General features: G+C 51.9%; 1 protein-coding gene across 3 annotated transcripts; it reads right to left on the bottom strand.

The window, feature by feature from the left end:
• Positions 1 to 144: 144 nt before the first annotated feature.
• NAGPA (N-acetylglucosamine-1-phosphodiester alpha-N-acetylglucosaminidase) lies at positions 145 to 9841 on the bottom strand. 3 transcript variants are annotated; one of them, XM_040635361.1, is made up of 12 exons: positions 9597 to 9841; positions 9051 to 9506; positions 7312 to 7451; positions 6104 to 6212; positions 4944 to 5072; positions 4254 to 4459; positions 4102 to 4149; positions 2973 to 3101; positions 2656 to 2787; positions 2507 to 2570; positions 1871 to 1935; positions 798 to 972 (listed from the first exon to the last, which is right to left on the bottom strand). In XM_040635361.1, exons 1-12 carry the CDS (start codon positions 9680 to 9682, stop codon positions 941 to 943), a joined length of 1596 nt encoding a protein of 531 aa, XP_040491295.1. In that variant the 5' UTR covers positions 9683 to 9841; the 3' UTR covers positions 798 to 940. The 3 variants fall into 3 exon arrangements, with proteins under 3 accessions (XP_040491294.1, XP_040491295.1, XP_040491296.1); XM_040635360.1 differs by lacking the exon at positions 1871 to 1935 and having other exon boundaries at positions 145 to 972; positions 9597 to 9751; XM_040635362.1 differs by lacking the exon at positions 1871 to 1935 and having other exon boundaries at positions 798 to 992; positions 9597 to 9834.
• Positions 9842 to 12895: the final 3054 nt, after the last annotated feature.

Genomic DNA, 12895 nt, shown 5'->3' with positions numbered 1-12895 from the left:
CCATAAAGTGAGAAGCCCTGGATTCAACAAACAGCTCAGGGAGCTGGGTGTGCTCTGGGCTGCCTGTTTATGACCCCGGAATTCAGATGAAGTAATCCCACCTATACCTAGGTACATCCAGAAATCCACAATTCAGGCTTTAGATGCCACCCGGGGAATCCTTTTATTACATCAATTTATTCAAGTGATAAAAAACCTCTCCTGGTGGCAGGATACCAAAATAGAAAGCTTGTAAACATGATTTCATCCCCCGCCCCTTCTAAGGAGCTTCCTGTGACAGAAAGTAGAATTCAAATTGGCAAATTCTGTGATGAGGTCTGTAGAAAAGGGTCCCATGACATGGCCATCGTCTCTGTAATCCATCCCTGTCCAGAGGGGCTGGCTGGACCCTGCCACTCAGTCACGGTGCGGTCATGGTCGTTCCATCGCTAGCAGCCCCTGCCTCAGGAGGCCAGAGGCTCTTTGCCAGCAGAGCAGGTCCTCGGAGGACAGGCGTCACAGGCAGCAGACACAGGCAGGCAGGGAAGGAGGAGTCTATCTCTGGGGAGCACAGTATTGCTAGGGTTGCATGTGTCACGGCAGGTGACCAGGTGAGGGCCCAGGGCCAGGTAAGGGGTTGAGGCACAGGTGCTATCAGAAGCTTGGCTTGGCACCGGGGCTGAGATCACCCAGACGGTCAGCGGCCTTGAAATTTCCCTTGCAGAAATCAGACCGTGTCGAAATGAGCCTTCAGAGCAGGCCACGACGGGCAGCTGGAGGCTTCAGTCCTTAAAGGGGTTGTGGGCATCACCCAGCTGTTCCTTCTCCGAGGCCAGGAGCTCCCCATTCATCTCCTGCAGTGGGTGGTAAACGTAGGCCCCATCCAGGTGCCGGCTCCGCTCCGCTCTTGAGCCAAGGAGCAAGGACACGTTCGCCACCATGCTGATCAGCAGAAGGAAAACTAGGGCCAGGGTGAGGGCCAGCCAGGTGGTCCTGGGTGCAGAAGAGAAAGCCTAAACAGGGGGTTGTTGGGCAGTGCTGGAGGGGTTTCCCTCCCTCCCCTCCACCAGAGCAGAGGCAGAGTCAGGGGCCTCCAGGGAAAACACAAATACTGTCCAGGAGCAAAATGGGCCTGGCAAGGCTGGACACACTCCAGACACACGTTCGGGGTGCAGTAATGACAGTCACTATGTGGCATGCAGGCCAGCCCTGCCACAACTCCTGAGACTTCAAGAGAAACCACAAAATTTTATGTGAACGTTACTGATTCTCAGATGTTGCCAATAAATCTTAAAATTTTTAAAAATTATGCAGGCGAAATAAAATACAGTTGGGGATCTAACGATGATGCCTGAAGATGCATCAGTTTGCATCCTGTGCTCCCGGGGGATGTTCCAGAAACCTCAAAGCAAATAGAGCAGGGAGAACTGCACCCCTTCCTCCCTCCTGTAGAGCTGGCGGGGTCTTTCAATGATCCTTGTTTTCCTCCTTCATGTGAATCTTTGGCTGAAGCCCTCAATGCAAAAGCAGACACAAACACACTGCTACGGGCAGGGGCATGCTTGTCAGCGCCTCCATGGCTCCCCTTCCCTTGCCGGCAACTGTCAATGGGTTCCAGGTCTGCACTGGGGAAGGAGGGGCTCAAAGTCTCACACCTGAGGAGCCTGAACTTAAGACCGGGGGCATGGAGCACCCAGGAGCCACTGTCACTGCTCTGGGTGCATTTTCAAAGCACATTTCCAGGGGTTTTCTTCAGGTGTGGTTCTGGGCCTTCAGAGCCTCACCCCAGGCTCACTGAGTCAGGACCTCCAGGAGGGACCTGGGATCTGTATTATTAATGATGAGACTGTCCTCTAGGACATCGCCAGGAGCTTTTCATTCATACCCATACCTGATCCCCACCTCCAACGTGGGTGGGGCTGGGCCGGCACCCAGAGCTGGGCCATGAGGTGAGAACTACAAGAAAAGAAGTTCTCAGAGTGGGGTCTCCATAGCAACAACATGAGCATCACCTGGGATAGCACTGGGAATGCAGATTCTCAGGCCCCACCCCAGACCTACTGATGCAGAAACTCCAGAGATGGGACCCAGCAATCTCTTCCAGCAGCCCCTCCCAGAGGTCAAGTTTGAGACCCACTGCACTAGAAAAGAGAGAGAAAGCCCACCACAAGGAGCACACAGAGGTGCTTGAGAAATGATGCGAGTTCCCTGGGGCTTGGCACTTCTGTACTGGGCACCAGGCACTGAGAAAGTAAGTCGCGAGTCTCACAGGGAAAGGAGCCCGCTGCCCTGCCCCCTCGACTCCCACTGGGGTGGTGACCAGGGTCCTTCTCAACATCTCCCAGGACCACTTTGGTGGTTGTGAGCATCAGCTGTGACTCTCCCTGTGCTTACATTGGAGAAACGTCACCTGGCTGCCCCGCTGACACCTAGCGTTACTGAGTCCCTGAGCAGAGGCCATGACTCACAGGTGGAGAGAGGGGGGATTTCCTCCCATCCCTGCCCCAAGTCCCACCAAATCTCCTACCCAGTGAGAAGGGAGACTTCTCCTGTTCTCAGGGTGGTCTCGGATGACAGGAGACACTGCTTCACTGCAAGACACCAGAGAAAAGCTGACATGCTGGGAGAGGAGGGGTGTGCCCCCTCTTGCCCCCAGGGGACTGGGAGGAGCCATACCTTGGGAGAGGATGCTGTTAAGGGCTGGTGCCTGGGCCAGGCTGCAGTTGCCAGTCTGGGGGTCACAGGGACACTGGTGCTCACACTTGCAAGGCCTCTGGCAGCCTGGCCCGTGCCAGCCGAGGGGGCACTCTGTGGAGAGGAGGCAGAAGTGGAGGCCTCAGTGGCAAGGCCTCTCTCTGCACGGACAGGATGGGCCCCAGATGTGTGCAGAGCTGGGCTGAAGCAGAAGTGCCCCCCCGGATCCCTCAGGCTAGACGTTGGAGATGCCCCGGGTGGCACTTCCTCCCAGCTGACTTGGGGCCCATCTATCTTACCGTGCTCACAGGTGTCCCCAATGAAGCCAGGAGGACAGGTGCAGGTCCCCCAGACCGGGTCACAGGCAGCTCCGTTCTGACACCAGCACTTCATGGCACAGTCCTCCCCAAAGGAGCCGTTGCTGCAAGCTGGCATGGGGAAAGGGGAGTCATTTCAAAATCCAACCCTGCCTCTCCTAGGTGAGGGCCAACAACACTGCAAACAGATCTCAGTCACCCCAAGTGGCCCTGTAGGTTCCCAAATTCTTCCAACAGAAAGTGAGGGAGAACCCGCTTGAAGGCAGGCCCTGAGGCTGAGCCCTCCTGGAGCTTCCTGTCTAGATGGGGAGGTGGCCAGTGAGCCAGAAAGCAGATGTGATGTGCAGGTGGGGACAAGTGCAGCAGCAGCAGACCGCTGGAGGGGGTGGGGCGGGCAGGCCCCTGAGGACAGGGCAGTTAAGCTGGGGTTTGGAGGAGCAGAGCTGGGTCAGTGAGTCGGGGAGGGGCTGTAGCACCTGGCAGGTCAGGCTGAGGAGTCCATTTCTTTCACTTACTCAAAAGAAAGCCCTGAAGGCTTTGAAACTGTGGATGGCTACAGTGGGTTGAATTGTGTCCCCCCAAAAGATATTGTGTCCTAAACCTCAGAATCTGGGAACACGACTGCATTTGGACACAGAGCCTTTGCAGATACAATTAAGTGAAGATCTTAAGAGATGCGGACGCCTGGATTTAGAGTGGGCCCTAAATCCAATGATCTGGGGCCCGTGGAAGGGGATGGAGAGACAGACACGGGAGAAGGCGTGTGAAGATGGAGGCGGAGACCAGAGCGACGTGGCCACGAGCCAAGGAATGCCTGGAGCCACCAGGAGCTGGAAGGGGCAGGAAGGAGGCTCCCCTAGACCTTTCAGGAGTATGGGCCCTGCAGACACCTTGATTTTACAGTTCTGGCCTCCTGAGCTGTGACAGTGTAAGTTTCTGCTGTTTTAAGCCACCCCGTTTGTGGAATTTGCTGTGGCCGCTGCAGGACACTAACGCAGTGATTTACAGTCAGGCGAGAGCAGCGAACAGGAGGGAGATAAAGGCAGCTGCCACGCTCACCCTCTCCCCAGGTGGCCAGGGGTGGGGAGGCACCTGGCCTGGTGGCTTTTACCTTCACTGCAGTTGGACCCTGTCCATCCAGCTTCACAGCGGCAGCCAGCTGCCAAGACAAGACCAAGAGGGCCAGGTGAGGGCCTGGGCAGGGCCAGGGCAGTGAGAGCTGGGAGCCCCAGTCACAACTGCCGCCCCAGAGACCCCACTCACTCTCTGTGCAAAGCCCGTGCTGGCTGCAGTTGGCGGGGCCACAGTCCAGCTCGTTGCAGGCCACGCCCTGCCAGAAGTGCCCCGTGCACTGGCATCGCCCCTCCACACAGGTCCCGTGGCCACTGCAGTCAGGTGGCTGGCAGCGGGGCTCGTGCACACACACCACAGTAGCCACATGGCGTGGACAGCGCCACATGTTGTCCTGGCTGCGGGGCGACATGGCGTGTGAAGAGAGGCCAAGGCACTGACCATCCCCAGCGCACCCTTTCTACCCCCTACTATAGCCCCTGACGGCTGCCTCTCTCTCCACTCTCCCTTCTCTAACCTTTTATAGGTTCTTCCCACCCTGACAATTTCTTCCAACCCCAGGGCCTTTCCACATGCTGTTCTCACTGCCCAGAAGGTTCTCCAGGTCCTGCCTTGCTACCTCGACCTTCAGATCTCAGCTCAGGTTCCACTATGCTCAGAGAGGTCTTTGCTGACCTATTAACCCCCTTTCGTTGGCGTGGGTGGTACTGGTACAACGTGTATAGTTCAACTCTCTTCCTGTAAGCAATGAGAGGCAGGGATCCCGGCTCAAGGCTGAATCCTCAGGGCCTGGCACATAGTACGTGCTCAATATTTGTTGAATTAGATAGCTAGGGATAGGCCTGGACTTAGACCTCAAGAAGAGGGCTCTGGCATGCTTACCAGTGATCTGATGGGTAACTGGCCAAGGTACCATTGAGCACGAAGGTGGCGGAGCCCCCTCCATCCAGGTTGATGGCGTTGACCACGTCCTGTTTCAGCAAGAACTCTGCCATCTCCCATAGGTTAATGCTGTAGGACAAGAGCATTAATGCTGACCGTGTCCACTGCCTTTCCAAGGTGGACAGTATCACGCCCACTGTGGCAGACAAATTTCTAAATGGGCTTCCCCCAAAAATGTCCCATCTTAATCCCTGGAAGCTGTGTATATAATGAGAGATCACTCCCATGACTGTTATTTTATATGGCTCAGCTGTCCACAAGTGGGGACACCATCCTGGATTATCTGGGTGGGCCCAGTGGAATCACAAGAGCTCTTAAAAGCAGACCTTTCCCTGGCTGGTGGCAGAATGTGAAACGAGGGAGACTGGAAATACAAACGGAATAAAGGGACTGGACACATGTTTGCTGGCTTGAAGATGGGGAGGGTAACATGCACAAGAAGGAATGTGGGCAGCCTGAAGGAGCCAGGGTCCCCTGGCCAACAACCAGCAAGGAAACCCAGACTTCAGTCCTATAACCACGAGGAAGTGCACCCTGCCGGCAACCTGAATGAGCTGAGAGGATTCTTTTTCTGAAGCTCCAGATGACAGCCCAACTGGCACACGGCTTGATTTTGTCCATGGGAAAGCTCCAACATGGAACTCAGCTGAGCCCTCCAGACTTCTGACTGACAGAACTGTGAGCTAACAAATGGGTGCTGTTTGTGCTTGTTTGTTACACAGCTATAGCAGACTAACACGCTCTTTAGAAAGGAAGAAATTGGCTCAGAGAGGGTGAGAGACTTGTCTGTGGCCACAGAGCTAGCAGGTGGCAGAGCTGGGACTGGAACAGAGGTCTTCTCCCTGCTGACTTTGTAATTTCTTCCTATCACCCTATCCCGGACTCAGGAGAGCGGAGGCCTAAGCTGGGGAGACTGAGAGGGAGTGTGTAGAGGACAATGAGTTCTCAGACATGAGACAGATCTAGGGACTCTTTCTTGTGGGAAGGCAGTGAACATCCCCAGGGAACAAGTGGGAGTCCGAAGGGCAGCTATCAGTGGGCTGAAGTTCCTCAAAGCAGGACTCAGCCCAGGCCTGCTGTTCCCAGATCCTGGCACTCACCCCCGCTGCTCCGTCTGCCCGTCTGCATGGAAGAGCACCAGCTGCCCTTTCCGGTCATGTCCCACAGCTGTCCTGGCTGACATCACATTCACAAATTTGCTAAACGAACCTAAAAGAGAAGAAGCCTGGCTGATCACCTGGCCCTCTGGGAAGCCTCCTGGGCTCTGCCTGTTATTTTTGGCCAGTCCAATGCCACTCTCCACCTCCGGTCCATGCCATCCAGTGTCTCACTCAGACGTGTATTATCCTGCCTCTCCTCTGCCCCATCCCACTCAGTCTCCACATAGAGGTCAGATGGCCCTTCTTAGGTGTAAATTAAGTGACAGCAGCCTCCAGGGGAAAACCCTCTAATGGCTTCCACTGTTCTCAGCTCAAAATCCAAGGCCCAACACGGCCACTCTGGCCTGCTTCTCTCACTCTCTCTTTTTTTTTAAATTTTCTTCTTTATTTATTTGAGAGAGACAGAGAGCGAGTGAGAGCACGAGCGGGGTTGAGGGGCAAAGGGAGAAGCAGACTCCCGGCCAAGCAGGGAGCCCAATGTGGGACTCAGTCCCTAGACTCCAGGATCATGACCTGAACCGAAGGCAGACACTTAACTGACTGAGCCACCCAGATGCCCCGGGTCTGCTTCTCCTACCTCATCTCTGGAGGCTCTCCTCTCACCACCCTGCAGCCACTTTTTGCTTTAGGGCTTCTACACCTTCTGTTCCTTCTGACTGGACTGTGCTTCTCCTCAGCCCTTCCTGTGGTTTGTTCTTTCCAATCTAAGGCAACTCCTCAGTGAGGCCTCCCTTGACTGCTCAGTCTAAAACAGCCATTTCCACATCAGGGCCATAACATCCTTTCCTACGCCAGTACTCCACATCCCAGAGGTTTTCAAACTGAATTACTCAAGGGGTTTGTTAAAACACACAGGTTTGGGTCTTACCCCCAGGGATTCAGGATTCTGATTCACAGCTCCTTTCCTCTACCTATTTCCTTTCCCCCAACTTTATTTTTCTTTCTTAGCACTTACCACTTACTTTCAGCAAATTACAAATCTATTTTCTTTGTTATGTATTCCCCAAGAGCAGGGACCTTATTTGTCATAATCCCCATGGATCCCCTGTACCTTGAATAGTACATACTCAAAGACTTAAGAATAGCTTCCCCCACCAGCCCAGCGGTCCTGGTTCTCAACAAGACTATGCCACACCCCGCCCCCAAACCTGTCTCCTGCGTCTCATCACACTCGGCCGCCTGGCTTTCGTTGATGTACACACTTCCATTGCGGATCAGCCACACGACCCCACTCAGCAGCTGCACAAATGGATTCTCATTGTCCAGCACCTCCTCCTCAGACAGGTACCTGGACACAGAAAAGGCATTAGATTCACTCACCAGCAGGGGCAACTGCAGGTTGTAGAGCTCCCTCCTACTTCCCCTCCTCAGGTTGGCTGCTTAATTCCTCCTGGTGTCCCAGGAACCATCCTGGTCCTGAGTGCAGCCTTTGTAAACAGTCTATGCATCCCAGTTACTACTTCATCTAATATAAACAACGATTCTCAACAGATTTCAAGTTCATCTCTGGTCTTCAACCTCCTAGGCCATCACTGTAGTGAAACCACCGTCTGATGCCTACTGACAACTCATAATTGGTCTCCTTACTTCTTTTTTTTTTTTTTTAAAGATTTTATTTATTTATGTGACAGAGAGACAGCCAGCGAGAGAGGGAACACAAGCAGGGGGAGTGGGAGAGGAAGAAGCAGGCTCCCAGCGGAGGAGCCTGATGTGGGGCTCGATCCCATAACGCCAGGATCACGCCCTGAGCCGAAGGCAGACGCTTAACCGCTGTGCCACCCAGGCGCCCCCGTCTCCTTACTTCTACTCTGGTCCCTCCAACCCAGCCTTCTGCCAGGATTAGAGCTTGTTTTTATTTTCATTTTTTTAAAAAGATTTTATTTCTTTATTTGAGAGAGTGAGATGGAGAGAGAACACAAGCAGGAACAGAAGGAGAGGGAGAAGCAGACTCCCCTACTGAGCAGGAAGCCTGACACAGGGCTCGATCCCAGGACCCTGAGGTCACCACCGGAGCCAAAGGCAGACACTTAAGCAACCGAGCCACCCAGGTGCCCCTAGAGCATGTTTTTAAATAACCAAAGTCAGTCCTGTCATCCTCTGATACTCTGCTCCTTCCTTCAGTGCCTCACACACACCAAACCCTTGTGCACCTCTAAGCCTAGCACCTGCTGTTCCTTCTGACTGTAGTGCTCTTCCTCTAGTTCTGACCTTGGCTAACTTAGGATTAATCTTCAGGTTTCAACCCAGAGGTCACCTTCTCAGACAGGCCCTTCCCGTTCACCTTCCCTAAAATCCACATTCCTTTTTTTTTTTCTTTTTTTAAGATTTATTTATTTATTTATTTGACACAGAGAGAGAGCCAGCGAGAGAGGGAACACAAGAAGGGGGAGTGGGAGAGGAAGAAGCTGACTCCCAGCGGAGAAGCCTGATGTGGGGCTGGATCCCAGGACTCTGGGACCACGCCCTGAGCCGAAGGCAGACGCTTAACGACTGAGCCACCCAGGCGCCCCTAAAATCCACATTCCATTTACATTGGTTTACCCTGTTCCTTGCTTCTTTTCTTTACATGCATGCAATCTAAATTTATCTTAATTATTTCCTGGCTTTTATTTATTTTTCCTAGTAATGGGAGAATTCCGTGAAGACAAAGGCTGTCTGTTTGTTCACTGCTATATCCCCAGTGCGCAGCATATTGCCTGACACAAAGCAAGCGCTCGTTGATACTGGGAGATGAACAAACACTGCAAGGAAAAGTATTACTATCCCCATTCTACAGAACGGAAACGGAGGTTCAGCTTTGTCAGGTGACTTGAACCCAGCACCACTGCTACAACCCAAATCTCAGGTCGTCTGCCCTCGATAGTCACGAGGCTCCCTGCCTCCTCACCCGGTGACCAGGGTCCCGTCGCGGCGGATCCCGAACTGCGCGTTCTGCAGCCCCCCGGCGCTGCTCACACGGCGCCCGTCGCTCACCACGTTTCCCAGGCACTCGCCCGAGTCCATGCGGAAGAAGCCGCCGTTCTGGGCGACTCTGCAGCCGGCCGCCCGCGCCGTTTCCTCCACGGTGGCGCGGCGCCTGGAAGCGCAGCCGCCGGACCCACCGGGCTCCAGCACCGAGAAGGTGCGCAGGGGCTCTGCCACTCGCGTCAGGTGGCCAGACACCGCGCGGTCCGCGAAATGCGACACGAAGGTGCGTACCGCTGGGCCGCGGGTGCCGGGGGTCGCCGGGGTAGGTGGCCAGCTTTCGTGCTCGAGGCTGCCGGCGCGCACCCTTGAGCAGTCCCGCGCGGAGCGCGCGCGTGCGCGGGAGTAGGGCAACAGCAAGTCGTCGTCGCGGGAGGCCCTGCGTAGACACGGCGGCCGTGAGCTCGGAGAGCTGTGTCCCGGGCGGTGTACCCCCGAACCAGGCTCACCCCTCCAGACCTTTACTCACCCCCAGTCAACGCCGCTGGTCGCCTCCCGGAGGAAGCCGAGCAGCGCAAGGAGGAAGATAAGCCAGCGACCCATGGAGGCCGCCATGTTGGAACCGGGCCTCCGATCACGTGGGGTCGCCCCACGTGACTCACGATTTTTGGGGGGCCGATTTCGACCGGGACAGATAGTTTAGGCTTCTTTGAATATCGCGAGATCTTCTGTAATTCACTGTTTTTTTCCAGATGGTGCGTGGTGCTGGGGTAGTGGTGGGAACGTTTCGTGTTGATGTAATTTCAAGCATACCGGAGCTTCTAAGAGTAATGTAAAGAACTCCCACATACGTTCTATCTATACTTACTAGTTGTTAACTTTTATCCCATTTAGTTTATCATTTCAACTTCATTCGCATACTGCACCCCCCCCCAACCATTTGCAACCAAGTTGCAGACATGGGACCCGTCGCTTCACTACTTCACGTGTCTTTTAAGAACAAGGACATCTTCCTACATAACCACAGGCTAAGTAAAATTAAGACATTTTACATTAACAGCATTTAACTAATCCACAGTTTACATTCAAATTTGCCAATTTTCTGTATAATGTCCTTTAGAGCTGTTTCCCCCACATCCAGGGTCCAATCAGGAGTTGCATTACTTGTCACGTCTCTTCCGGTCTCCCTTATTCTGTAAGTTTCTCAGCCTTGGTCTCTTATGACTTTTGATGTAGTTTTGAATGTAGGTGAGGTCTGGAGCCCTACGGCCAAGAAAGAATTCTTGAGACATCTTTGGTGTAAAAAGGTGGTGTTATTGAAGCATGGGGACAGGACCAGTGGGCAGAAAGAGCTGGTGCACTGGGGTTGAGAGGAATGGCTGATTATATTCTGGGGAGTTGAGGGAGGTAAGGACAAAGGGAGGTGTCCAAAAGCACTTTCATATGCTAAAGAAGACTTTCGGGATAGTGGAGTTTGCTATTGTCAAGCTAAGGTTGTTTTTCCCTGTAGCAGAGCATTAACATTAAGATAGTTGGGAGATGCCAAAAGTCTTTAGCAATCAAGCCCAGACCTCCCACTGCCTCCGGAAGTCCTCTTTTCTCTACGCAAGTCACCTGGGAGATATAGATACAGGCAGTCTCTAGAAGAGTTCTGCCCTTTGGTCTCCTCCCAACTTTCTCATTCCTTTGACAAACACATAACAAGCACATAATATCTAAGCATATATGTCCCATGGAAATTCTCCATTTGCTGAGCAGCCTATTACATTAATTAAACAAGGAGGCCATTAGATTGATGTGGCTTTATGCCATGGCCGCTGTTAAAAGACAAAAGTCAACTGAGTAAATTTAAAGATCAAATTGACTTTATTCAGCGATTCAAGAATTAGGCAGCATCCCATCTAGCAAATAGAAGCTCCGAAGAGCTGTGCAAAATGAAAGGCTTTTATAGGCAGAAAGGGAGTGAGACAAAGAGTGGATTGTTTCAGGCAAGGTCACCTTCCTTTGAGGGAAAGACAGGGGCCTATTGTGCAGATAGATGAGGTTGTGGGATATAGGTGAGGTTCAGTGGGGTGGAGTCCGGAGCTGCCGACCAAGAAAGAATTCTAGAGACGTCTTTTGCGCAAAATGGTGGTTTATTAAAGCACCGGGACAGGACCCATGGGCGGAAAGAGCTGCTCCGAAGTCATGAGAACTGGCCTATTATATACCCTCAAGTTGGGAGAGGGTTAGGGATAGCGTAAGCTTAAGGAATTTTGGAAGCAAGGTTTCCAGGACCTTGAGGGGGCTAGCTATTGTTGGGAAAAGGTCATTTATTACCGTCTAATAAAATCTTAGTCATGAGACCCTTCAGATGTATATCGGTGGGCCATATGCTTGGGGGATGACTGCTAACACATAACTTGGGGGGGGGGTAGAGATAAACGAAGTCTCCAAAGGAATTTTTATACGTTAAAGTAGACTTCCAGGATCCTGGTGGAGGGAAGGGGGTTAGGCTAGGACTGCCTTTGGCCTTTAGCAAAGTATTAACATCGAGGCAGCTGAGTTCCTAGAGGAATGTCACTGTGCTTGTTTCAAGGACTTATCAATGGGCGGTAGGTAGTAAGGAAATTTAATTGTGTCTACATACATTCCCTTCTAGAAGCTAGGTTACTGATAGCTTTGTTCTTGTAAACTGCTAAGACATTTGTAAACTGAGGGAGACTCAAGTCTTGCAAGATTGTGTTATCTATAGGTTAACTGTTTCTTTGTCCTTTAGGGCAGCCAGGAGTGCCTGAGGAATGTTGCGTACATCCCAGGGGGAAGGGGTTGCAGGGTATCAGCTTCTGCTTTGTCCTCAGCTTGCCTTCCTTTCCCTCATCACAGATGACTTCACTAGGTGCTGACCAGGTCACTGACTGGTTAAAGGTTTCTTTCCTGAAAGAGGTTGAAACTATAGTTAAGTCAGATATTAAGTGTTGGTTGGCTGACATGGGGCTTGGCAAATGTTACTCTATTTTGGGCCTGTTGTCTCTCTTTTTTACTTTTTTTTTTTTAAGATTTTATTTATTTATTTGACAGAGAGAGACAGTGAGAGAGGGGACACAAGCAGGGGGAGTGGGAGAGGAAGAAGCAGGCTCCCAGCAGAGGAGCCTGATGTGGGGCTCGATCCCAGAACGCCGGGATCATGCCCTGAGCTGAAGGCAGACGCTTAATGACTGCGCTACCCAGGCGCCCCTCTCTTTTTTACTTTTTAAAAAACTAATCTCTCCATACAAGGTGGGACTCGAACTCACGACCCTGAGATCAAGCGGTGCGTGCTCTGTGACTAAGCCAGTCAGGCACTGTCTTTTTTTTTTTTTTTTTTTTTTCCCCTTTAACACTGCCTACAGAAGCAAACCAAGATGGGCATTAAGGAGGGCACTTGATGTAATGAGCACTGGGTATTATATGCAAATGATGAATCACTAAATTCTACCCCTGAATTAACACAGTATATGTTAACTAAGTTGAATTTAAATAATTTAAAAAAAAAAGAAGCAAACCAAAATCTAAGGCTGTAAATGCCTCAAGGTTATGAAATCAAAACCTAAGGATGACCAGTTGCAAACAGCTTTAACTAACACCCAACTAGGCATCAAGCTATAGGCAATCAATTTCTTTTCTTTGCTTTCTCACTTTCTTATTAGAAGTCTTTCCCCTGGCTCATATCCACTTCAATTTGGTACTGGCCAGTTCGAATTGATTTTTGCTCAAACTCTTAGTTAAAATTTTTAACTTTAAAAAAATTTTTAGTTTATCTTTCTAAGCCCAAACCCACAGTTCTAGCCATGCCAGCTAACTAACTCA

The sequence above is a fragment of the Ursus maritimus genome, unplaced genomic scaffold (assembly GCF_017311325.1).
Source record: "Ursus maritimus isolate PB19 unplaced genomic scaffold, ASM1731132v1 scaffold_2, whole genome shotgun sequence".
NCBI lineage: Eukaryota > Metazoa > Chordata > Mammalia > Carnivora > Ursidae > Ursus > Ursus maritimus.
The sequence above is the reverse complement of the archived record's forward strand: the minus strand, read 5'-3'. Positions and strand labels throughout refer to the sequence as shown.

Excerpts from the sequence above, each read along its gene's own strand:
- NAGPA (XM_040635360.1), bottom strand. The coding sequence starts at position 9,682 with ATGGCGGCCTCCATGGGTCGCTGGCTTATCTTCCTCCTTGCGCTGCTC. Across the intron at positions 9,507-9,596 it reads ACCAGCGGCGTTGACTGGGG|GGCCTCCCGCGACGACGACT; the intron begins GTGAGTAAAGGT and ends GTGTCTACGCAG. Across the intron at positions 2,788-2,972 it reads TGGGGACACCTGTGAGCACG|AGTGCCCCCTCGGCTGGCAC; the intron begins GTAAGATAGATG and ends TCCTCTCCACAG.